The 27,886-nt window shown below is 38.5% G+C and overlaps 2 protein-coding genes across 2 annotated transcripts; one reads left to right on the top strand and one right to left on the bottom strand.

Annotated features, from left to right (window-relative positions):
* Window positions 1-1,663: 1,663 nt before the first annotated feature.
* On the top strand, window positions 1,664-21,001 carry Hr4 (Hormone receptor 4). Its single transcript, XM_068302764.1, is given in 7 exon segments — window positions 1,664-2,136; window positions 11,961-14,808; window positions 14,887-15,035; window positions 15,103-16,572; window positions 16,696-16,817; window positions 16,881-18,072; window positions 18,138-21,001. Coding segments are annotated over 7 exon segments (6,510 nt in total). The 5' UTR covers window positions 1,664-2,111; the 3' UTR covers window positions 18,842-21,001.
* Window positions 21,002-24,679: 3,678 nt separating this feature from the next.
* Window positions 24,680-26,180, bottom strand: PIG-K (Phosphatidylinositol glycan anchor biosynthesis class K). The gene is made up of 5 exons (XM_068302977.1): window positions 25,557-26,180; window positions 25,363-25,480; window positions 25,131-25,241; window positions 24,910-25,070; window positions 24,680-24,833 (listed from the first exon to the last, which is right to left on the bottom strand). The coding sequence occupies exons 1-5, from the start codon at window positions 26,126-26,128 to the stop codon at window positions 24,725-24,727; spliced, it is 1,071 nt and encodes a 356-aa protein (XP_068159078.1). The 5' UTR covers window positions 26,129-26,180; the 3' UTR covers window positions 24,680-24,724.
* Window positions 26,181-27,886: the final 1,706 nt, after the last annotated feature.

Below are 27,886 nucleotides of genomic sequence, written 5' to 3'. Positions count from 1 at the left end.
TCTCTAATATAATATCGTTTGTGCGGGTTAAATTCTCGACTTTTTTCTACCTTAAAGGTCCGTGCAAAGAAATTGAAAGAAATTCCAAATAAATGTATAAGAACTAGTATCATTCTGTATGCTAACTGACTGATTAGTGAAGTCTTCAAATCTAAGACTATTACTTAACTTTAATTAATAATTCCCTATAATTCCTTTTGCTCCAGATTCACTTTATGGCATTTTAATCAATGTTAAAAACTTAAAAGTCCTCTAGTCCTCTCTTTCCTAACTTATATTGAAATTTTTGTTTTAAAGTTATTTTCATCAATTTTTTTCTTTACATGTGTATATAGTATATATATATATATATATCCTCCAACTAGTTAGTTTTTGAGTAAAACGAAACCAAGGTAGATTTTTGCATTTGCACAATTTTGGGTTATTTTTTTTTATAGTTTTTTCCTTGGTATCCTATGGCAACAATTGAATTGAATCCAACTTCTGGGCATAGAAAGTGCATGCTAACAGAGAATACACACGATGTGTACACACACACACACACACGTAAACATCGTATATATGTACTATATATGTATGTATGCATTTCCAATATCAGCCAAGGATATTTGACTGCACTAAGTCCACATGACCTTCTAAAGTTGGTTGACTCTCGATGTGCCCCGTCAGAGGCCTGCAAAGCTGCCTGCAGATGGCTGCAGAAGACAGGGGGTAGGCGGACAATGGGTGGGTTGGAGGGGGTGGGCAAGGTAGTAGTGAAAAAGAGGAGGTGCAGCACAAATATATATAAACCTATATATATATATATATTTTTTTTTTTGTGATTAAGCAATCCAAACTGCACAAATTGAGCTATGATGCAAGCAGCATTTGAGAGAGCATTAGACTTGAGAGACAAAGAGAGAGAGAGAGAGAGAGAGAGATAGAGAGCGAGCTTTGGTAACCATGTGCCAGTGGCTGGCGGCTGATTGCACTTGATGCCCAGTTTAGAAGCCATTCCGGCCAAGAGCAACTGCCACTGCAACTGAAATGGCAGTTAAGCTTTCAAATGCAGCCAGGAAAAGCCAACGGAATAATATGCTCTTGTGCAGCAATTGCTGCCGTTGCTGCAGCTGCTGCTGCTGCTGCTGCCACTACTCTCTTGTTTTCGATTTCTGTTGCTGTTTCTGTGTCGTCGTCGGCGCCGTTGTTAAAGTCGTCGTCGTCGTTGTCGTTGTCGCTGCCTTCGTCGTCGTCGTCGTCGTCGTCGTCTGTTGAGGCTGTTTGACAATTTCGCTGTTTGGGGGCAGCCAGTTGCACATTTCCGTTATATCCGCCAAACACGGCCGTGCAGTGAGCGAGTTAGCTCGACAAAAACACAACAAATTGTAACTAAAACTAAAACTAAAATACAACAAAAAACGAGAAACTAAAATCGAAAAAGAATTGCAAATTGTTTATTGCTTCGTCTAACATTGCGTATGAGTAATCAATTTGTAAATATCATATCATCAAGAAGTGCAATTGCAACTTTTTGCATTTGATCCACAAGTGCAGCAGCAGCAACAACAACTGCAACAACAACAGCAACACTCCAACTCCAACAGAAGCAGCAGCGACAGCAGCAGCAGCAGCTGAGACGTTGACGTTGGCGTTTTTTGAGTGTGTTTTTGTATTTTTTTTTCTCATATATTTTTTTTTTTTTTTTTGGGGCTTTTCAACGTTGACTTCGACTTTGGCTTCAGTTTTGTTTTGGCTTCAAGAGCCTCTCTTTTGGTAGCTAAATGTTGCTAAGCGCGCGCGCAAATCAGCCAAAAGACCAGCAAGAAAATTTATAAGAATTTTAAACAAAATAAAAAAAAAAAAAAAAAAAAAACTTTTAAAAAAATATCAAAAAAAAAAAAACAAAACAAATATATAATTATTTTGTTGCTTAATTTTTTTGTTGTTGTTTTGTAAAGTGAAGTGAAATTAAATGCTAGGCCAGATGATTAAGTGAGTGTGTTTGTGTGTTAACGGGAGTTTGCCTTCTCCAAAAGGATTTGCCAAAACTAAAAGAAGAAAAAAGTTAAAAAAAAACAAACAAAAGCATTAAATCAAAAGGGAATCCAGCCCATATAAATCCCAGAGCCATGCCTGGCCCGGCTTTGTGGTCCGGTGAGTAGTAGTTCAAAACAAGCCCCAAAAAAAAAAAAAGTCATATCTCTCTCTCTCTCTCTCTGTCTCTGTGTATTTCTCTCCCTCTTTTCGTCTTCCTCACTCTAACACTTGTTTGTCTCTAACTCTTTTTAAAGACCTTTGTTTTGATCTTTGGAAACCTTTTCCTCTCTCTCTCTCTCTCTCTCTCTCTCTCTCGCAATGTCTTGAGATCAATTGAATTTCTCTCTCTTCCTTTTCCTCTATGTGGCAGTCTCTCTCCTTCGCTTTGTCTCTTCCTCTAGTTTGCTCTCAACTCAACTAACACTCTTTGGGCCCACTTTGATCGCAGTTCACCTTGCTCTCTCTCTCTCTGTCTCTCTGTCTCTCTTTCTGTGTCTTGTTTATGCTCAAAACTGCAAGTTGCATATTTCCGCATTGCCATCTCTTTCATTTCAAAGTGGCAAGAACAAGCAAAAGCATGCAGAAGCAACGGCAACAACAAGAAACTTTCACTTTAGCTTGAAGAAAGAGCAAACACAGCCAGAGAGCAAGCGGCTGAGAGAGAGAGAGAGAGAGTGAGTGGTGTGCAAATTCAAGACAAGCTTCCTGACATTACCAACTTACAACCAGACTTGAATTGCAAATTGTTGTTGTTGTAGTTGTTTCTGGTGTCGCACTGGGCAACCCCAAGTTGTTGTTGTTGTTGTTGCTATTGCTGCTCATTATAAAGTCGTAAGCCATTTTCATTCAGTCTGTGTGTCTGTGTCTGTGTCTCTGTGTGTGTATGGCAAAATGTCAGTGAGCAATAAGGAAATGAAATGTGCGCATTATTGGATCTGCTGTAGTTAGTATTTGTTGTTGTTGGTGTTGTTGTTGTTATAGCCGTACGATTTGAAATCGAAAGTGCTTTCCCACAAACACACACACACACATACACACACACACACGGACACATACACTCAGTACTTAGTAAAGTGGTCAACGAACGAAAATATTAAACAAAACAAAAAGGGTGCAAAATTCAATACAAAATTTCAATTGTTGACCAAAATTTAAGTCATTAAAATTATATCAACAGCTGCTTCTTAGCCTTATTCAATAAATAATTAAATAAAATTTACATATTTTAAATCAAAACTACACACAAACACACGTATTTAACATATCATATACTTACTTACGTTCTAATTAACTACTTATCAGTCTAATTACATATACTTTCTTTGATTAAGCAGTAGAAGACTCTTAAATATATATATTTATGCAAAGTTTAACTAAAATGCTTCTAAATTTCCTCATTTAATGTACAATTTATATATTTGTAATTCTTTTTGTTGTTGGAGAAGACAATTCATAAGTAGGAAAATATAATTTAGCTTATGTGAATATAGATTTCTGATTACTGTGAATTGTTTTTACGAAACTTTAAGAAATTTAGGAAAAACTTACATGTTTTAATTGTTAAATTATTATTATTTTTTTTTAATACTTTCATTTTCTCTCTGTGGGTGCCTAAAGATACCTATATCAGCTACTATATATGTACATATGTACATATGTCTATAGTTATCTATAGATGTACATAAATGTTTATATACATCATCAAACATCAAACAGAACAAATTTAGCAAAATTCACCTTTAGTCCAAATAATTTCTATTTAGAATTATTATTTACAGAATCATTTTTAATGGTCAGTCTTCACTTACTTTCCACATCTTTGACCATTATTCCATGTTTCAACATTTCAACAATTTTTGAGATTAATTAATGAATGATATCAAAATTTAATACCTTATGCATAATCGTACAAAGAAGAAAACTGATTTTCAGGGGTTTTTTTTTTAATAGGCTTTGTTATAAAAACTAGCTCTAGCTATGAATTTAAAGTTAGTTTTCAATTGTTTAAGCATTATGATTAGTTAAATGTCATATATTTATGTACATCTGTATATTCTAAGACATTTCTAAGTTGTTTATAGATTATATTAGGTATATATGTATGTATCTGCAATTCATAAGAGAGTAACTCCTTAAGTTATGGGTTGGTCGTCGTCCATTGTCGCTGGTCCGGTCCACTTGCTTTTGCTTTTGTTGTTGCTGTTGCGCAATTTGATGACCATTCATTGTCCATTTCGCTGGTTGCTCTATTTAACTCTGAGATTAACTTTTACCTTTCAACATTTTGTTGTTTTTGTCCGTTTTAGACGCAACAGACGCTAAGCGGCGCCACCTACAGCATTAGGTCCCCCGATACCCCCACCTCGCTTCGTGCAATTGCTGATCCCAGAGAATGATCTAAGCTACATTTCTAACAAGAGAGTGCAGAGTGCTTCCTGCTAATGTTGGTCTCTTTCTCTCACTGTCGCTCTCACTTACATACATTATTCTCTTGTGTTGTTTAAAGCTCTCAAAGCTCTCTCTCTCTATCTTTATCTCTAATGTGGCAGCTGCAACAATGTTGGCACAGTTTTTCATGTTTCTTGTTAGGTTCATCAGGTTCAATTGGGGGGAGGTTAGAAAAAGAAATTTCCGTGTAGGAAGTTGAAATCTGAAAAATGTTGCAGGTAACAAACGGCCAACCACCCCACCCCCAAGAACTCACACACACACACACACATCAACCAAACCACCCACTCACCCAACATACATACATACATACATATACATATACTACAGCCGGTCAACGTCCAATTTAGATGTAAATTCTAATTTGAATGTAGAGCATTAGAGCGGGTGGCGAGGCGTAGGTAAGAGTTCAGTTGGAGATAGAATTGTGTTTGTTTTTTTTTTTGCAGTTGCAATGAACTCTAAGTGGGTGGTTTGGGAGGGGGAGAAGTGGATGCAGAGAGCGGCGTGCTCGTCGTTGCACTAGCCGAAACGTTAAACGAACTCTCTCACCGAAACGAATGCGACGCTGCTGCCCCGAAAGCATAACTATGACGTCGACGTTACTTTGCCTCCAATGCTTGGCGCTCTCGAGTGCTCTATCTCACTCCCTCTCTGGCTGTCGCTCTCTCTCTCTCTGTCTATCTCTCACTCTCTGCATGTGTTGGTGTTGACGTGCGCTTTTGTTGTGTTTTGTATGCTTTTTGTTTTTTTCTTCTTTTTTTTTAGTGTTTTTGTCTATTGGTTTTCATTTTCATTTGCAGTCGACGTTAACGTCGCTGCCTAATGTCTGATCGTTGGCAGCACCAGCACTAGCAGCGACGTCAACATCGACGTCGACGACAACCAAACCGACCGACCGTCCAACCAACCAACCGACCGACCGACCGACCGACCGACTATATAGACTTCGTTTGAAATAGTTGCGCGCTAGTTTTGTTTAGGAAAGCGGTATACAGTGAGGAGTGTGGGATTAGAAGAGGGCGGGTGGGGGGGTGGACTAGACCCTCTATATCGTCTACGCCTGCGCTGACTTCGGCTGGCAGCAGCAGCAGCAGCACTAGCTGTCGCTAGTGGCAGCGGCAGCAGCAGCGTTTTGTGGCTGCTGCTTTCTTTCGTTCGCTTACTCCTTTCATTTCACTTTATTTCGTTCGCATGTACGCACGTTTACCGCGGAGCAGCAGCAGCAGCAGCAGCAACAACATCATCATTATTACCACAAGCCAAAAAAACCCAAAAACAACAACAACACTCCAACTTCATAACAAACATCAAACAAGCAAATATAAAAACAACAAACCAACCGAAAGAAACAACGCGTGGCAAACAACAACAAAAACCGTCAACAAGAAACGTTCTTAAAGGTTTTCCTCTGTTGCATTGTTGTTGTTGTTGTGTTGTGTTGATGTTGCTGCCGTATTGATGTTGTTGCCGTTGTCGTTGTCTCGTTGCCGTTGTCGCTGCCGTTGCGTTTGTTGCGTTTATCATCGTACGACATTGTCACTTTTATTATTATACGGAAGACGGGACTTTTGAACAATCACAACAAAAAAATTCGGACGGATTTTTGTTATTGCATTACGGCAACGATTAAACCGGTCAAAAAATACAAATCGTTAGATATTTTTTCTATACATATATAAAATACCAAAATATATCTAAATACATATACATATATATGTACAACTTCGGTATCGGTAACGGTTCTGAGAGATCATTTGATCTATTTGTTTCTCTCTATCTATTTGTCTCACTCTCTGTCCCTGTCTCTGTCGCCCCCCTCAGTATCTCTCTTATAATAAATATTGTTTTTTTTTTTGTTTGTTTGTTTGTTGGTTTATTCCATCAAATGGGCTATGTGCTGACCCTAAAGTCCCATCCCCCCAAAACGTCTCAATCAAGACTAAAAAAGAAATCATTCAATCAAAACACTTTACATTCTTTACATATTTACAACAACAACAACAACAAACTAAGGCAAATAATAATAACATTGGATTAATATATCATCATTATCATCAAGTGCATCGAAAGTTCATCCAAAATGAAGAGTTTTAAAGGCTTTTAGTGTAGTGTGTTTAATTATTATTATTATTTTTTCTTTTTGGTTCATAATTAAACTATTTGTCCTGTTGTTTGTTTGATTGTTGTTTTTTTTTTTTTCGTTTCTTCTACTGATATTGGCAATTGTGGAAAGGATCAAAAATTATGGTTATACGTTGTTTATTTTTTTTTTTTTTTTTTTTGTCTATGTTCACAGTGTATTAATTTTTTATGTGTTCAAGTGGATTAAAAAACAGAGCAAAAACGAAATAAGCGAAATTGAGAATATTAAAAAAAATATAAAAAGTAATGCATAAAAATGTATAATTCGTTAAGACTTTTGCTAGCCATGGCTAGAGCAATACTTATGCCCACCTAGGAAAAAAGTTAAAAACAAAACAAAAAAGAAGAGTGCAAAGAGGAGCAACTAAATTTAAATATAAATCAAAGTCAAGCAACAAATGAATGTCAATCAGCAGGTGAATAATGCAGCTACTTATGCTGGCGTTGGTTCAGAGGTAACCACAGCAGCAGCAACAACAACTATAACAACAACAGTAACAACAACTGCAGCAGCAGCAACAGTGACAGCAACAGCAGCAGCAACAGCTGATCAGGTGGCAATGGTCAAACAGAATGGACATGAGGAGCCAAGAAATTTGGCCAATATAAATGGTCACAAGCATCAGCATAATGACAATGATAATGCCAACAATGATAAGGATGATAGCGATAAGAACAATGATGATGATGATGCCAACAATAACAAGCACAGCAATAATAATATTGGCAACAACATTAACAACACTTTGACCAATGCCGATGAACACGTTAACGAAATTTCGAATGGTGTTGCTAACGTCAATGAAGATCCTGATGCTGACAATGATGTGGATGCTGATGATGATGATGATAACGATGATAGTAGTGCCAAGGATATAGTGGATAATGTCAGCAATAAGTTGACCATTATTAAGACACCGCTGACTAAGACATTGCTCAAAAAGTGCAATAATAATAATAATAATAATGGCAATAGCAATGGCAGTCTGACCCATAGCAACAACAACAACAGCAGCAACAATAATAACAACAATTTACGCAGCTCTCTTGTCGATGTCACAGCTGACGATGCCGATGAAGATGATGATGATGATGCTTTGAATTTTGCTTGTGATTCCGGTTTCCATCAAAGCGGAAATAACAATGAACCAGAACAATTTATGAATGATCATCATCATCATCAGCAGCAGCAGCAGCATCACCAACACCAACACCAACACCAACAGCAGCATCATCATAATCATAATCCACACCATCATCATAATCATAATCCACACCATCATCATCATTATCACCATCATCATTACCATCATCATGGGGCAGCAGATAAACGCAATGAAGAGCATACAAACGATGTTGCTGCTACACAAGTCGAAGTAGGAGGAAGAGCAGGAACAGCAGCCGGTATAAATCTATCATTAACATCAGCAACATCATCGTCCTCTTCATCATCATTATCATCGTCATTATTATTATTATCGTCATCGTCGTCGCCGCCGCCTTCATCATCATCGACAACATCATCTGCAACAACATCATTGACATCATCGCCACCATCCAACGAACAGCACCAGCATCAGCAGCATCAACAGCATGCAAATGATTTTCTTATCAAGATGCCAACAAGTGTATCGGCAGCAGCAGCAGCAGCAGCAACATGCGCAGCAGCAACATCAGCAACATCGACAACTGTAACGACAGCAGCTGCAGCAGCAACAAATGCTTCTTGCAATCAAATCAAATGCAATAAATGCAACTCCCACAATAATAACAGCAACAGCAACAACAATAATAATAATAACAACAATAATAATATACATTACAACAATTATAATAATTATTATAAGAAAAAATCACGTATGCCGCCCATTTGCCGTTAGTATTGTTATTTTTTCTTTCGATTCTTCTTGTATTTTCCTTCTTCCTTCCTTCCTTTTTTTTTTGTTTGTTGTTTGCTCTTACATTTATCATAATATCATAATATCTATGGTCTAGTTAATTATCAACCCCCTCCACCCCTCTGCCAACCCCCTTGCTAGCACTTGTAGACACCCACACACACACACACACACATATATATAGAAAAGGAACCCTTTACTCCCCCCAACCCCTCCAGACACCCAAAGCAACCCCCCCTGACCCATTAAAAGAAACCCACTAAAATGTTAATTTATTGAAATTTTTTTTTGTGTTTGTTTTTTAATTTAGTAATTACCAAAAGTGAAAAGTGAAATCAAAAAAATATATGTACATATATAATAAAACAGAAAATTTTCCAAAAATTGTGAACGCATCAAAATTGGCTCCAAAAAGTTTAAAGTTAAATAACCAAAAACAACAACAAAATTATTAAACACAATTGGCAATAAACAAACTTAGTAGTAGCCATCAAACCCTTCCTCATCCCCTCACAACAACAACAACAACAACAGCAACAACGAAAAACAACCAAAAGAAGAAACATGAATTCTATTGAGACTCTGTTGCTGTTGTCATTTGATGATGGCCGCAGAGGCAATCTAGATGCTTCCTAAACGACAACAACAACAACAACATACACACACACAAAACATATAGATAACCCAAAGATACAACAACAACAACACCAATTGGCATACAAAATTGATTAATCATCAAGTCAAAATACGTTTTTTTTTGTTTTCTCATATTTTGAAAAAAGAAAAAAAAAATCGGCAAAAATCAAGCAACCAAAATTATGACATCCATAGGTAAAAACTATAACAATTGAAATTCCATAAATTTTTATTGAAATTTAACAATCACACACACACACACATACACACACACACACTATCATTTAATAAAGGGTTGGAAGTCTTTGAGAAATTCTACAAAAACTCTAGATAAACCGATCTCAGTTTACGTTTAAAAAATAATATAAACTTTAAATATTTTCAAAATATTTCAAATATTTGTATATGAAACTAAATTCTATAGCCATTTTAATGCTAAATGCAAACAAATAGTTTCAAAATATCTTAAATTTCATAACAATAAAAGTAAATACTGTTTTATTTGAAAACTTTGGAAATTTGTTTAGTCGTCTAGAATTACTAAAAGTTGATCTATGTGATCTAAATAATGCCCTTTTCAAAAGGTCGCAAAACTTCTACAAATTTTCGAAAATGAATTTGATTATGCTATAAGTTTCATCTGAGCTTTAGATCTCTGTTGATTCGTAGAAACTTGTAATATATACATATGTATATACTTTCCAGACACTTCCAACACTTTTTATTATCTTTTTGCCTCACATCCATCACATTAACTATTCCTAACCTATACCTCTAATTTATTAATATAAGGAAAACAAAACTAACAAATAGATTTCTTAATGATTATAATCAAAATGTGTGAAAGTGGGGAAATGTATGGATTTGAGCCAAAATTGAACAGTTTATCAGTTATCTAATGTGGTTTAGATACTTTCATATGGCAGGAATATCTTGAAAATGCATTTCTGGAACTCAGTTACATGGGGGAAAGATATAAATACATACATATGTATATGTATATGCCCACATCTGATACATACCACGCGCCAACACCTCCAACCTACGCATACATCGATATGTACATACATACCTTCTGGCCTGTAGATAGAGAGAGAGGCACGCATGGTGTTTTTTTTTTTTATTGTTTAGAATAATCTTGCGCTTTGCGCTTGATAATGAAAATAGGTCAAATTTTAAAAATACACACACAAACGACATTGTCGTGGTCGGTCGTCAGCGTAAGCGTCGCAGTCGAACGCATCATCGTAGAACTTTTAGACGATCGTGCCCGCCGACCGAACGACAAGCGACCGAACAGCAACAACAACCACACGCGGCATGCGTAAAAGAGATCGGCCATTAGATAGAGATACATGGAGAGAGATGCATATAATTCGTGAGAGTTAAATACAAATAGAAAGAGAGCGAGAACAGCAATTCAATGTGTGTCTGTGCTTAGTTGCTGGGCCAACGCACCAAATGACCGACACTCACACACACACACACACACATCATAGAGAAGGAGATACGAGATACAATTTCAGTTTCAGCTATTGAAAGTTCAGATGTTACTCCACAAGCTCCACTCTCTCTTGCTCTCACTCTCTCTGTGTATATTTTCTCTTTCTTACTAACTATGCAGTCATAGGCCTGAACTTTGTCAGACAAGAGCTTGCAACATTTTTCACACACACACACACACACACACACTAATGAGTCGCTGCACATAATCTTTTGATCTCTTGATCACTTCACGCATTGCTGATAGAAGGAAGAGAACTCTTTCACAGTTGATTTGATCGCCGTCTGTTCAATTTATTGTGACCCATTTTTAAAGGGAATTTTTACCCCGCTTCGAGTCTCTTCATGCCCATAAACAATTACTTTTGATAATCGACATCTAATTAGTTGCCTGGCTTCAACATTAAACGATCTTTGGTGATCTCTCTCTATCTCTCTCTCTCTCTCTCTCTCTTTCTATCTAAACCAGTTATCCGCCTCATGTTCATCGTGGAGGGAAGTAAATGCAAATTTTTTGTTTTTGCTTAAGACAAAACTTCCGCAAAAAAAAAAAAATCATAGCAGACTTCAGTGACATTAGTTAGTCGGTTTAACTGGCTAATATATCTGTGAAATATTTATGCATATGAGATACACACATACATACATACATATAAACAACTTGTGATTCATGTGAATGGGAATGAAATAGATAGGCGAGAAAATAAAATTAAGTCTTAGAAAAACTGAAATGCTTCCACAGGATATTAACCTGAAAACCTTGAATATGAACTATATTGGTTAAAAGTCTCTTAGTTCGAAGTTTTACTAAATAAAACATGGTAATACATAATTATTCGAATTCATGTAAACTTCAAAAAGGGATTCAAAACAGATTTTGAAAAATTAAAATTCTATATTTCGGATCAAAAGAGGCAATCAATGACCAGAAATTTTCATATATACTTCATTTAGATCGTAGAAAAGGCAATATTTTTGACTTTAACTCGAATTAGAAGTTGGCTTAAGTAATATAGATAACCGATAGATGGCACCACAGTGAAGGAGAATGAGGTTACAAAAGTAGGTTAACAAATAATGCAACAAATAAAAAAAAACAGGCTTAAATTTGGTGATTTTTTCTAATTTCCTCTTTGAGAGTATCTACTGTACATACATACAAAACATATATACATATATAAATACCACAATTTAGATTTTATACACATAATATTTTAAGTGACAATTGGAATTGTTGGAATACAATTCTCAACATTTTATTAAATGTCTTTGTGTCTTTTGCTTTCTTCTCGCCCTCCTTTGATCCAATAGGAATTATGACACTGAGCCGTGGCCCGTACAGCGAGCTCGATAAAATGAGCCTTTTTCAAGACCTCAAACTCAAACGGCGAAAAATTGATTCAAGATGCAGCAGTGACGGCGAATCCATAGCAGACACGTCGACCTCGTCGCCTGATCTTCTGGCCCCCATGTCGCCCAAGCTCTGCGATAGCGGGTCAGCCAGTGCCATGCCCTTGAGCGTGTTGCCAGTGGCAACAGCCTCATCAGCATCGGCATCGGCATCCCCATCCGTGTCCGTGTCCGCATCGATAACAACATCGGTGACTGTGGCGGCGGCAGCAGCAGCAGCAGCTCCCTCTGTTTCCACATCGCCGACATCGTCGACATCGGCGGCAGCGACATCGTCATCATCTTTATCGTCCACAAAATCATCCTCTGCCTCCGCCTCCTCCGTTACAGCATCCACCACTGTCCCTACCTCCGTTTCCGCATCGTGCACGAGCAGCAGCAGTACTGGAACAGCGAAATTAAATCAAGGCACTGGCTCCGGCTCGAGCTTAAGCTCCTCCAAACAGCAAGCGCAGACTGAAATCCATTCATCCAGCAATGCGGTAACGGCGGCAGCTGCCTCCTCGGTGATGTCGCCACCGCCGGCTGAGACACAGACGAGATCATCACCGCCCATGGGTGAGATGGTAAGCGGAGACTCCGGATCTGGTGTGGGTGGCAGTGGGAGTACAATGGGTGAGGCATTATCCATGCGTACCACGCCCACGCCACCACATAATAATGGCGGCGGTGCCTCTAGTTCTAGTAACGGTGGCGGCAGTAGTCGTGCCTCACCCGATTCCCTCGAGGAGACGCCCTCGACGACAACAACAATAACCACAGTGCCAGGACGAGCGAATAGTACCACGCCCATCAATGGCATCTTGTCGGTGAGTGGGAAATCAACAGCTGGACTGAGTATGGGAATGGGAATGGGAATGGGCACCAATCTAAGCGTCATCCGATCTGTTAAGGAAGAACGCATTTTAACCTTGCCCACCAAAATGCTGGCACTTCAGCAAAGGGAAAGGGAACGAGAACGAGAACGGGACAGGGAGCGAGAGCGGGAACGAGAGAGGGAACGAGAGCAGGAGGGACGCAAGGAAGCAGCTGCAGCTGGCCATGTAACAGTATTGGTTACTCCTTCTCGCATCAAATCTGAAGCACCGCCACCAGCGTCGCCCTCATCCACCTCCACTACACAGCGTGAGAGGGACAGAGATCGAGATAGAGAACGTGAACGGGAACGTGAAAGAGAACGTGATAGAGACCGGGATCAACAGTCATCCGCCTCGATCAGCTCATCACAGCAGCTAAATCTAAGTCGGGCCAGCCCGCCCATGAATCAGCTGCATGGCCACTCTCATGGTGGACCCTCAGCCATTGTTCAGACTCATCATTTGCATCAGCAGCTAACCCAACCGCTGACCTTGCGAAAGACTAGCCCGCCCACAGATCTGCAACTGGGCCAGAGTCCGCAGCACTTGCTTAGCCAGTCCATGCAGCATTTAACGCAGCAACAGCAAATGCATTTGCATCATTTACTAGGACAGCAACAATCGCCCCAACAACAACAGCAACAACAACACCAACAGCAGCAACAACAACAACAACAACACTCACCCCACTCACTATTACGAGTAAAGAAGGAGCCCATCTCCAGTGGCCACCAGGGTCAGGGTCAAAGGCATTTATCGCCCCATCAATCGCCCCACCATCAACAGCATCATCAGGGCCAGCAACAGCCGCATCCATTGCAGCAGTCGCCCCAACAGCCACAGGGCCTAACCCTAATGCATACCGCCTCGCTGCAATCTCTGCGCCATCCCAGCCGTGATGCCATTCTGTTTCGGGTGAAGAGCGAGGTGCAACAACAGGTGGCCGTGGCAGCAGCTGCCGCATCGGCGGCTGGTCTCTCGCCGCATCTAATGCAACCAGGAGGAGCAGCTGCCGCAGCAGCGGCCGCCCAGCGGATGGTTTGCTTCAGCAATGCCCGCATCAATGGTGTCAAGCCGGAAGTAATTGGCGGACCATTGGGCAATTTGCGTCCCGGTGGCGGTGTTGTCGGTGGCAGTGGTGTTGTCGGTGGACCCGGCTCAGTGCAATGCCCATCACCGCATCCCTCCTCGTCGTCATCGTCGTCGCAGCTCTCCCCGCAGACGCCCTCGCAGACGCCGCCGCGCGGCACACCCACAGTCATAATGGGCGAGAGTTGTGGTGTCCGGACGATGGTCTGGGGCTATGAGCCGCCACCACCATCTTCTAGCCAGGGACAGAGTCCTCTGCAGAATCCGGGACAGCAGCAGCAACAACAGCAACAACAGCAGCAGCAGCAACAGCATCAGCAGCAGCAACAGCAGCAGCAACAACAGCAGCAGCAGCAACAACAACAGCAAATGCATTGCCTTCAATCGGCTTCCTCCCCATCAACTGGTTCGATTACGCCCACCCATACGCCTGGACCCGGACCACTTGGTGGTCCAGCGCCCCAGAATAACGAGGAAGCGGCACAGTTGCTTCTGTCACTGGGTCAGACACGCATACAGGATATGCGACCGCGTCCGCATCAGTTTCGCACTCCGCACGCTCTTAACATGGAACGCCTGTGGGCCGGAGATTATTCCCAGCTGCCGCCTGGCCAGGTGCAGGCTCTCAATCTCAGTGCTCAACAGCAATGGGGCAGCTCAAATTCGGGTTCCGGCTCCATAGGTGGCGGCAGATCATTAGAGGCTCCACACGAGCCCACCGATGAGGATGATCAGCCGCTGGTGTGCATGATCTGTGAGGATAAGGCCACCGGATTGCACTATGGCATCATTACCTGCGAGGGGTGAGTAACACACACAAATGACTGACACTAGTTCCATTAGTTTGCAACTGCAACTCCTTTATCTTTCTCTCACCTCAGCTGCAAGGGATTCTTCAAGCGCACGGTACAGAATCGTCGGGTTTATACCTGCGTGGCAGATGGCACCTGCGAGATAACCAAAGCACAGCGCAACCGTTGTCAGTATTGTCGATTTAAGAAATGCATTGAGCAGGGCATGGTGCTGCAAGGTAAGTCCAGTACAGGGAATGGAAACATTGGTCTAAGCTAATCAAATGGTGTCTTCTTTTTGCTCAGCCGTAAGGGAGGATCGCATGCCAGGTGGACGTAACAGCGGTGCTGTCTATAATCTGTACAAGGTCAAGTACAAGAAGCACAAGAAAACCAACCAAAAGCAGCAACAGCAACAAGCGGCCGTACAGCAACAACAGCAGGCGGCTGCCCAACAGCAACAGCAGCAGCAACAACTTCACTCGCCTATCCATCACCAGCAACATCACCAGCATCAGCATCCACATCAGCAACATCAACACCAACAGCAGCTACAGGCAGGCGGACATCCTGTCACCCAGCTGTCGCCTGCCCATCATTTACTTTCCCCGCAGCATCAACAATTGGCAGCAGCAGTGGCTGCCGCTGCGGCGCAACAACATCAGCAGCAGCAGCAGCAACAACAGCAGCAGCAGCAGCAACAACAACAATCGAAGCTTATGGCCGGTGGCGGAGGTGGCGATTTGAAACCAATGTTCCTTGGGCCAGTATTGAAAACGGAACATTTACAGCCACCGTCCATGCATAGTCCAGCCCAACAGCAGCACCAACATCAGCAGCAGCAGCAACAGCAATCACCGCATTTATCCCTCAATTCGCCGCATCATGGACAGCAGCAGCAGCATAATCATCACCAGCAGCAGCATCAGCATCCTGGTGGAGGAGGCGGAGGCGGTGGTGGTGGTAATGGCAGCGGACAGCCATCCTTGCCGGCCCATTTAATGAATGGCACCATATTAAAGACTGCCCTGACTAATCCCAGTGAGATTGTTCACTTGCGCCATCGCCTCGATTCGGCGGTTAGCTCGTCCAAGGATCGTCAAATCTCATATGAGCATGCCCTGGCCATGATTCAGACACTGATCGATTGCGATGCCATGGAGGATATTGCCACATTGCCGCACTTCAGTGAGTTCCTCGAGGATAAGTCAGAAATAAGCGAGAAATTGTGCAACATTGGCGATTCCATTGTCCATAAGCTGGTGTCGTGGACAAAGAAGCTGCCCTTCTATCTGGAGATCCCTGTTGAGATACACACCAAATTGCTAACAGACAAATGGCATGAGATACTCATTCTGACGACGGCTGCGTATCAAGCGTTACACGGCAAGCGATCCCAGTCAGCGATTGCCGGCGGCGGTGGTGGTGGTGGTGGTGGCGCCACTGGTGGCGGTGGCAATGCTACACCAACTTCTGTCAATCAGAATCATGGCAGTCGTCATGGTTCACCCGCCTCAACGCCCACAACTACGCCAACTCCTGCCCAGCCGCTGCATAAGGATGATCCGGAATTTGTTAGCGAGGTCAATTCACATCTGAGTACCCTGCAGACTTGCCTAACCACATTGATGGGTCAGCCGATTGCCATGGAGCAGCTAAAACTCGATGTTGGTCACATGGTCGACAAGATGACGCAAATAACCATCATGTTTCGGCGCATTAAGCTGAAAATGGAGGAATATGTGTGCCTCAAGGTATACATTTTGCTGAATAAAGGTACGTAGCAAGTCTTTGGCATTTCATTAACCAAGTTTAAGAGTGTCTGCTTCCAAGAACGGGATGTGAAAATACTTCCTTCATTTCATAATGTATCTCATCTCTCTTTCAACCCACCTCCAGCAGAAGTGGAACTGGAGAGCATCCAGGAGCGGTATATTCAAGTGCTACGCTCCTATTTACAAAACTCATCGCCACAGAATCCCCAAGCCCGACTGAGTGAGCTGCTCTCACATATTCCCGAGGTAAGATGAAAATTGAAAATAGTTTTGCATATGTACATATATAATTCGTTATCTTTTCGATAGATCCAAGCGGCAGCCAGTTTACTGCTGGAAAGCAAAATGTTTTACGTGCCCTTTGTGCTCAATTCGGCGAGCATAAGGTAGCAGATGCTTGAGCATGGCTTGCTGCCCGCCACCAATCACCTTCCAGCAATAGCAACAAGCGGTTCCGGAGCCAACGAATCCGGAACTAACCCACTAGAACGACAGCAACAACAGCAGCAGCAGCAGGAACAACAGATGATGATGATGTCAACAGCGACGCGGCGTAGAAATAGGCCACAACAACAACAGGTTGATCAATTGATGCTTGATTTGCCTAAAATCAAAATTGAAATAGGAACTGAGCAATCAACGCAGCAGCAGCAGCAACAGCAGGAGCAGCAATCCGTGTTGTTGCCATGCACAGGCAATAGGGCCTCATCTACGTCCATCTTAAAGAGTTCGCTACTGAGTGGAGCGGCCGCCACATTGGCCACTCTGACAGCAGCAGCCGAGCAGATAGCGCGTTCAGCCACAGCCACAGCAACTGCTACAACCATGGCAACAGTTGCAAGTGGCACAGCAGCAACAATCATCAGCAATAATACTTGCAATGTGGGAATTATAATGCCTTTGGCTGGCAAGGCGGCGGCACTTAATCAACAGCAACACAATAAAAACAGTTTAGAAGAGAGCAAAAGACTTGACCATCAGCAACAGCAGCAGCAACAGGAGCAACAGCAACAACCACAACAGTATAGATCTATTCTACAAACGGCCCTAATGTCACAACGTCCTCTGCCATCAGCAACAGTTTCGATAGCAGCAACAACGGCAACATCAACTCCAACTTCAACACCACCAACAAGAACAGCCACACCAACTCCCGCTCATGTGCTGAAAACGGCTGTGACATTGGCCAGTTTGAGTGAGATTGCCACTGCACGTCAGCAACAGCAACAGTTGCTGATATTGCAGCAACAGCAACAAAAACTGCCCAGAAGAATAATCAATTTCAATAGCAATAGCAACAACAACAACGGCAACAGCAACACTGGCACGGGAATGGGTATAAGAACAGCAATAGCAACTATTGGTAAACCAATTGCTAACGAGTTGCGATCATTAAGCAGCATTAGCGATAAATTAAATCGCAGTCAACAACAACAGCAACAGCAGCAGCCGCAGCAGCAACAGCAGCAACTTCAACAACATGCAAATTCCGTGGCAAATGGTAAGCAGAAACAATTGTGAACTTTGTTATCCATATAACATTGTCCATCAATTGTCGTCACACAGCAAGGACACAGCCAACCATAAGGCTGCTCAATGGCAACTGTTGCCGCACAGTGGCAACATCAATAGCAACAGCAACAGCAGCAGCAACCACAACAACAAAAGCAATCAGCACTGCCACCATACACACACAGACCGATGAAGAGCTGCAAATGCAAATGTCATCAGTAGTCAAATCATCCATAAATGCATCAATATCATCATCATCATCATCATCATCTGCATCATCATTATCTTCTGCATCATCATTGGCATTAGCATTATCAAATCATGCAGCAATGCAACAACAACAATGGACTGCCGTGTCGGCGCCGACGACGACGTCAGCAACAACTGATGGGATGATGACGACGACGACGACGACGACACAATCAACAACACAAGCAACATTATTAGCACCACTACCACAATCAACACCAAAATCCATAACAATAGCAACACAGAAACAAAAACAAAGACAACAACAATCACCACAACAACAACAACAACAACATATTATTAATTATAACTGTAATAATAATTATAATAATAATACGAATACAAATGTCGCCACCGCCAATAATATCACTGCCAATGCAATTGTCACTGCCACGCCCACGCCCACGCCAATGACCACGACCACGCCCATGCGCCTGTCCTTGCGTACACCCGTGTCCTCAGCTTCTGTTACTGTAGTTGTGTTCAAAACAATGTTACCTGATGACTGAATTATTTTAGAATTAAACACTTTAAAAAAGCAAACACAAACACACGATAAACGGATGTGGAGAGGAAAGGGAATGGAAAAGGAAATGGAAAAGGAAAAGGAAAGAACAGGACAAACAAGCCGAGCCGAATGGAAAACAGAAATGGAGAGCAGAGCGAAGCGGAAGAAGAAATGAGGAGCAAAAGCAAAATGTTAAGATGGAAAGCAAAAAAGCATGTTTTTACAATTAAACACTCTACACACACACACACACCCACATCCATCTATACAAACATATACATATATACTTACTTATATATATATATGCCTATTTTTTATTATTAATTAATGATTAATTACTGCAATGACAAAAAAACAAAAGGAATGCAGCTTTGTTCGTTTTTCGTTTGTGTCTAATTGTTGAAATGATGAAAAGAAAAAAAAAATTAAGGGCAAAAAGAAAAACTAAAAAAAAAAAAATGAAAAAATACACCCTGTACTACAGTAGTCACACTCCTGACACACACACAAAAATCCAAATCCAAAATACTATTGTAAAATATTAAATTTTATTTGTTTTTTTTTTTTTTTTTTAATCCAAATGTGTGTGTGTTTTTTTTTCACGGCACGGCGCGTAAAACAAAATAAAACAAAAAATTAAATATATAGGTATGATTATTATAAACAAAAAGAAAAGAAACAAAAAAACAAAAAAAAAAAAAATGCCTTAGTTTAAGTGTTAACATATATATACACACACACAAACACACACACACGAACACACATACATATATATGTATACAATGTATGGTATAATGATTCTTAAATTAAGTATAATGAATATTTGTAATGTTTATCATTATAGCCACAATGCCACACAGCTCTATATAAGCCAATGCATTAATTAGAATGCGGCTCATATGTATGTCCTTTTTTTTTTTTTTTTTGAAACCCACACACACAGATCTATATACATACATATGTGTATATACATATATATAGAGAGAAGCAAAAGATAAAATGAAAGCAAAGAAAATCAACCAGATAAAGTATAAATAGTAGTCCATGTAGCTAGTTTAGTTTTTATTATGTAAACATTGCTATAAGTCTAGTAGAGAAATTTCACATATATGTAGATTGAGGGAAGGATACGGTTGGATAGGGCGGGCAGGCAGGCAGGACAAGGCAGACAGACAGACAGACAGACAGACAGACAGGGAGGCTGGCAGCCAACAAAACACAGCTGTGCTATGGAAAGAAATCGGAAATCGGGCGAGGAAGAAGGAAGCGAGGATGGGTTAGCCATTAACCCTTCATAATCATCATCAACATCAACATCATCATCATCGTCATCTTCTTCATTTTCATTATCATCAATATAAAAAGATAATAAACCATGAACATAAGATGCAAACAATTCTAGGTATATCAAATCGTGTTGCGTAATCAACTTTAAATTATTACCATGGCATTATGTAAAACAGATCCACACACACACACTCACAGGCCACATATAAATACACATTCTTGCTTCTTCACCCGATAATTAGTTAAGGATCGTGTGGACGATCAATTCAGATTTACTATTCTCTCTCGCTCCCTACCAACACACACAGTCTCTTCAAAAAATCCACCAACACAAAACTATGCATAAAATTAAGTGCGCATTATCACGTTTCTACATATACAAACATATATATATATATATATAAAATGTATATATATATATATACATCCTATATATATCTGTACCATATATATGCAGAATACACACACAAACACATACACTCACACACATAACTCTAATTATAATTATAACTATTCATATGATTTTTTAAATACATATATACACAAATATATATACATATACATATATATACTACACATAAATTACGCCTAGTACATACATACATCGGAAAACAAATTATAACTATTAAGTTTTTTTTTTTTTGGTTCATTAAATTTCGTTTATTTTTTTTTTTGAAGATCACTCGTAATCGTAAATTGTCGTAATCCCCAAGAAAACCCCCTACCCCCTACCTGTCCCTCATTTATGCATACATCAAATATAAATATATATATAAACATGAAACATATATGTGTTATATACAACATATACATACATATATGCATATACACCTATCGCCTATGGCCGATATTGATGCCCGATTTGTTATCGATATCGTCGTACTACGTTTTATTTTGTAAATGTATTAATTTTGTTGATTTTTTTGCTGTCTGTATACATTTTTTAACAAAACATTTTTAATAAATGTAATTCTTAAAAGAGTTTTTGTTTATATTCTTTTCTTTTCATTTCTGCCTCTTTCTTGTTTTTTGCTTGCCATTCTTCAGTTTTTGTTTTCGTTCTCTTCATTGAGTGCAGACTGTACTGTCTAAGCTGTATCCTGCGAATGCATATGGGCAAAGTATTGATCAAATTCCCCAGCACCTAATAGTAGGATACTTATTGGCAATATTATATAATTTTGTTGTTTTTTCTCACATTTTTCTATCATTCAACTAATGGGGCTCTAAATGACGATCGCTATACTCCGATTTGTGAGTATTAAACGACCAACAAAATAAATACAAATCAATTTTACACTTATTCTTAAATGCAAGAAAGTAAAAGCCTAAAAGTATGCTTTACATTTTTGTTTAGCTAACTCTGGGATAGGCATACAAAGTAAACCGTTAAAGACAAACAAGGGTTAACTTATAAATAAATCATACGCCGTGTTACCACAGAGAAAACAGAGGGTTTCGATCTTTGTTTATATAAATTTAAAAAAACGAAGTATTTCATTTATTTTAGGCTTCTTTAACTTTTAGAGGCCCATTTATATATATATACCCTTGAATGGATCTTTTTGTGATTAAAATTTGCGAATTTTTCATATTTTTATTATCTATTTATACCAAGTGCAATCCTCGCATCATTTTTCAATTATTTAGTTTTTCGTAATCTACCCAGAATTATAATAACGAGTTAATAAAACAACTGAAAAATATAATTTAAAAAACGAAATTTTTTATAATTTAAATTTTATTGTCTTTGTAATTGAAGTTTTGTATACATAGGCATCAGAACGCAAACAATTTTCAATTTTTTATAAATTGCAAATGCTTTTGGCGTTCAAAAGAATCATTCGAACGTTTTGAATGCCCCTTTCACTCATTTACATTTGCATTGTCAATATTATTAAACACTTTCACTTCATAGATGCATATGTATTTATTTGTACAATATCTAGTCAATTCTTAAAAACGACATTTTAAAGTATTTATGTTGCAGCACTTGTACGATTTGATTAGACCCTGGAAATATCTATAAAACACTTATAAACAAATTCAAAAATAAAAATAAAAAGAGACATGCATACATACACATGCATATACGCATATACATATATACATACATACATACATGCATAACATATAACGGTTTAAATGAAAAAGGAAACGACAATAGTTTGTAGATAGTAAAAAAAACCATTTCACACACTTTCTCTACGCCTTTTGCGCACACGCCCTCGTACCCACACAGTCAGAGACACTCACTCACACACACACGCATACATTAACTATAGAGCAGAAAAAAAATTAAAAATATGAAAAGTTAAACAAAAAAAATAAAAGTAAATATATACAAACATATAGCTAAGATAAACAAATAAATGAGAAATGTCGAAAAGCAAGAGTCTGACATCAAATTGCCTTCAAAAAAAAAGTTTTTTTCAATATCTTTTAGTTGATAAAATTTTGGTTTTAACAATTTATGCTTTTTGTATTTTTTTTTTTACATTTTTTTTTAAATTTTTTTATGTCTCTAACTCTAGTAAAAGTTTTTTATTATAAGAATAAAGAAAGAAAAAGCAAAACAAAACAAAAAAAAAAAAAACGAAATACGATACGTACTTGTATGCATAATAATAAAAACAAAATTTAACATTTTTTGTAGACAAAACGAAAAAACATTAGAGAAAAGAAAAAACAGAAGACGAAAAATGATAAATATAATAAATATTTTTGCACAGCGTGTTAACAAATAAGTGAATAAGTGTTAGGACTTAAAAATGTAATATTTAAACGAAAACACGCCCCCAAACTCCGGCCCAATACCTCCTCCTGCTAGTCCCCCCCAATCGAAAAACCAAAAAAAAAAATCATTTTTTTCGTTATCGGATCGGAGCCAGAAATGCAGCTAGAAATATAGTATATATTAGCAGATATAGGGTTTATCTTTGTAAATATAGAATTGGAATCGAAATTGGAATCGGCTTATGTATTTTTTAACCCGTCCTCTCATTATTACCCTTGCCCATCTAAGCCAACAACAAACTTTACATTACTCTATAGTTAGCTAATTTTAAAACCATAGAAAGAAACTGAAACAACACGAAAGTGAAAGGGAGTCGAAAAAAAAATGAAGAAACGCCAATCAAACGCCATTGACCAATGCTCAATTTCGGTTCTCCTAGTCAATTTGGCCCCCCATACACCACACCTCACCACAACTCATCGCAGCTCACCATACTACACCCACAATCCACTTTATATACATATATGTACATACATACATGCAAATATTATGTACATACATATGTATGTAAAAAATCCCATAGTCTATACATATACAGATAGTTAATACATATATATATATACGATATATATGCAATGTGGATAATGCCGTATGAACTTATTATGGTGCTTAATCTTGATCTTGAACAAACGAGAAAAAAAAAAAGAAGAGAAAAAATTTCAAAACACAAAAAATAATAATAGAAAAAGTAATTTAAAAAAAAAAAAACAAGAGAGAAGAAAAAACGAAGCCTACAACTCAAATAATGGGACTGATGCAATGCTAATGAAAACAAAACAAAAAAAAAAAAAATTTATATATATTCTGTATAGTCAATAGATATTGGTCAAGAAAAAAAAAAACATGAAAAATGACAGAACAACAAGAACAACAACAAGAAATAACGAAGTAGATCCTTCCATATTAAACAAAATATATATGTTAATGAATCGTCAGCTGGTAGATCGCTTCTAAAAACAAAGAAAATGTAAAAGAGAGAGGCAAAAAGAAAAGCTATTTGTTACTCTTGAGAAATTCTATAATTGAATAATAATTGGGATGGTATTTTTTGTGTGTATTAGTAAATTGAGAATATATATTAAATTAATTGTAACACTAATTCCCCTAGCCTCCCCTATGTCACCCTCACCTTCACCCTCACCCTCACCCACACCATCCTATATGTATATGAATGGTTATGAATGGTTATGAATGGATTGATGAATGCTTGCTTGGATGTATGGATGGATGGATGAATGGTATGATAACTACATATATATTATATACAATATATATAAACTGTTTTTTTGTGCATTTCTAATTCTATGTAGAGGTCGACGATTCGAACTTTTACCTTTTTATATAAGTACATATACAATATGGTTTTTGTTTATTTTTGGATTTGATATGAATGTTACTTGATGGATTGATAGTAGGAACAAGAAATAAAAAAACGGGAAAACCAAAAAAAAAAAAAACGAAAAAAAAGAAATTATAATGAAAACAATATTATTTAACATAAACATTGTAAGGACAGAATGACAGAATTATAATAATAAATAATAAAAAATAAAATTAAAAAAAAAAAAAAAAACATTAGCAAATACGACAACAAAAATAAAGCAAAATGAAAAAAAAAAAAAAAAAAAAAAAAGATGGGGCAATAATGACAAGTAAAAAAGAAAGAAACGTACTTGTGTGTGTGCCCATAATTGAGAATTTTTAAAGCACGATTCGAGATCACATTATATAAAATTTAATAAATTACACAATGTATTAATAATGAAAATGAAATGTATTTACGAATAAAAATTAATATTATCACATGGATCTCAATTTTCTCAATTGGAAAAATTTGGTTGGAAATTGTGGCTCAATAATTATACGGAATGATGGCTTCTTGCTGACAGCAGTGCTCACAATGAAATCGCTGCAACAGAAAAAAGAGAAGAAGAAAGAGCATTAATTATAATAATTCTGAGCTGTGTATTTACAACTCAACTTACTCTTCATTCGCTAGAGTGACATTAATGCGATCGGTGGAAACACGAGTAGGACGAATGGCACCAAAGAAATCGGTTATTAGCACCTTGTTTGGATCGCGCCGATAGAGATCTTTTCTTACGCCCACAGTCGATATGCAGACACGTTTGGGACACACTTGCAGCTGCAACAAACAATCGTTAAGTCAATTAATTGTGACAAAGGGATTCAAAAATGAACTCACAAAGTCACCAATCGTACGCTTGCTGAATGGTTGAACCTTTTCAAGAAACTCCAATGCATAGAACGTGTAGCGATCAATCATATAAACACCAATGGAGGGATCAACATGATGCTATAAACAGAAAGCCATAATCAATATCCAAAAAGATACGCTTAAAGGTTAGCTAGTCAAGAGAGGGATATTGTAAAGCACTAGCCACTAGCCACTTCTCTTTTCGCCATCCTTAACCTACCGATAAGGAATCCTCGCCCACCAGGCTGCTGGCCACAGCCAAGACATTTGGCGAGGTGAATTTCTCGTACAGTGAGGCCGCCTGACAGGTATCTACCATGAAGAAGAGCTCATTGTATCTGAATGAAAAAGAAAAACATACAAATTAATTTTGAGACCAACACTGATAACTTTTAGCTCTTTGTTCAATCAAACCTTTTCTTTTCCCACATTTGTTGTATGCCATCGGCCAACTCTTGACTAGTGATTTCCTCCGAATCCTGGAATTTGAGGAATCCATCACCACCGTGTCCAGTAAGATAGATTAAGACATTGCTACCGGCATCTGATAGCAACTTCTTTGAGCGGGCGGTTCCATTCTGTGTACGTCCTGTTAGCAAACGAACAAAATTCTCCACAGTCACCTCGTAGCCACGATAGTCCACCTCGACATCATCGCCATAGACATTTAGATGCTGATTGGCATTATTGTAAACTTGGCCAGGACGCGGATTCCGTGGATTGCAGGCCATATCGTCGGCAATCATTAATATAATCTGAGAATCTGGAATGCCCAGACGTTTAACCGATCGATAAATGGACAAGACATTGGCAACATGCCGGTAATTGAACCAAAATCGAGAGGCATCCACCAGGACGGCCCAATTATTGGTGTGTGTTGATCTCTGGGTGGCATCCACAAAGCCCTCGGGCAATACGGATGTGTCGTCAACATTAGCCAAACAGCTGCCGATATAAAGAAGCAGACAGAGTGGTTTTATATACATTATTTAGCCCGAAACTTAAAAGAAGTCGAAATTTGTTTACTAATCAGCTGCTGCAACGCCTTTTAAAAATTTCCTAACGCATTCCGTTTTGGGCAAATATCGGCACGTCCGAAAACATATGACTAGAGATGACATTTGTTTGCACTCACTCACGACTATTTTTATTTAATAAACCTTACCGGAATTTGTCATTAAATCCAGTTTTAAAATAGCCAAACATTTATTTAGCATTTTTATTTTTCTTTTAAATGTGCAAATACTACTAATACATACATACTTACTAATACATATTAGAATATTAGAATCCGGTTGACACAATTAAAAATACGTTTTCCAGTCCTTATATGGCGAAATTTCCTATTTTTATATATCGTGAGTATAAAACCACTCGAATTCTATAGAATTTCTCTAATCTGGCCTTCCTTCTTTACTATGACCATAACAGTTATATTTTTCAAGGATCCACTGAACCAATTAATTAAACAAGTTTGTGTATGCATGTGATACCCTTTTAAATTTTGATTGCTACTAAAAAATACAACAACAATTACTATATTTTTATCCTCACAATATATCCGGATGTTAGTACATAAATATTGATAAACTGTAAAAGTATGGTTTATATAATTTCGACAAACATTCATTTAAAAATCCTCCCATAATCGATTAATTTCAAAATATTATTATCGAGTTCCACATTAATCTTTGAACTCCTGGACAAGCTTTGATCTCCTGTAATCAAGCTTTTGTTTGCTCAATGTATTGCATATTTGTATGTATAGATATATGTATGTACATACATACATACATATATGCATGCACATGTATGTACATACAATTGTACACATGTCGAATAATTAATAATATATACATATGTATGTATATATGTACATACATATATGTCTTTGTATCTTTGTGTGCATAAATGTTATAAAATGTAAATGCAGATGTTTACATACATACATATGTACATTTACATAAATATATATCGATAGAGATGTATGTATGCGCGTATGTATGTACATACATATGTATGTACATTCATGCATTTACAAACTGTTATCCATATTTGCACAACACACACACACACACCCATAGGGTAGAGCGATGACGATAATGAGAGAGGGTAAAGGGAGTGAATGAGAGAGACAGCCCTAATAATGACAATTTTCATTTGGTTTTTTCATCCATAAAAATGCTTAAATTCGCCTATTTCTTGCTTAAAACATGTAGTTTACATAACCAACTAACAAATGCAAGCAAAAAATTTATTCAAAATTAGGAATTGTTTCATAAAAAACAGCAAGAAAAACGTCAAAATATTTGCCTATTGTAAAAAAAAATTCAATATGGCGTACACAAAACGAATGACGCGACATAACGAAGGCGAAGAATAGAGAGACAAAAGAGAGGAAGAAAGACAGAGGCCAAAAGAGAGAGCGAGAGAGCAAGATAGAGATGTAGAGAGAACGTTCAGAGAGAGCTTGTTCTGGTTTGTAACTAATTTTCCCCCTCAAATGTAAGCATTTCGTATGCATGTGTGTGTACGTGTGCTCACACACGCACACAATTACCACGTCATTTCGATTTCCACATGGCGAAAATTGTGTGAGGAAAATTGTCAAACATTTGCCATTAGCCAAATAAATAAACCGTATGCTTTTTATGAAAAACTCCACGAATTCGCCGCGATCGGAGAAAGAAGCAAATCGCCATTGTCTCTCTCGCATCTGTTTCTGTTCAGAACAACTTCGCTCC

Source organism: Drosophila tropicalis, unplaced genomic scaffold (assembly GCF_018151085.1).
Source record: "Drosophila tropicalis isolate 14030-0801.00 unplaced genomic scaffold, ASM1815108v1 contig_158, whole genome shotgun sequence".
Taxonomy (NCBI): Eukaryota; Metazoa; Arthropoda; class Insecta; order Diptera; family Drosophilidae; genus Drosophila; species Drosophila tropicalis.
This window is presented reverse-complemented; position numbering and strand designations above follow the sequence as displayed.

What these genes read in the sequence shown, in the direction of transcription:
- PIG-K (XM_068302977.1), bottom strand. Translation starts at nt 26,128, where the DNA reads ATGTATATAAAACCACTCTGTCTGCTTCTTTATATCGGCAGCTGTTTG. An exon ending in TGGGCGAGGATTCCTTATCG is followed by an intron (nt 25,242 to 25,362) that starts GTAGGTTAAGGA and finishes TTCTGTTTATAG; the next exon opens with CATCATGTTGATCCCTCCAT. An exon ending in AGCGTACGATTGGTGACTTT is followed by an intron (nt 25,071 to 25,130) that starts GTGAGTTCATTT and finishes TGTTTGTTGCAG; the next exon opens with CTGCAAGTGTGTCCCAAACG.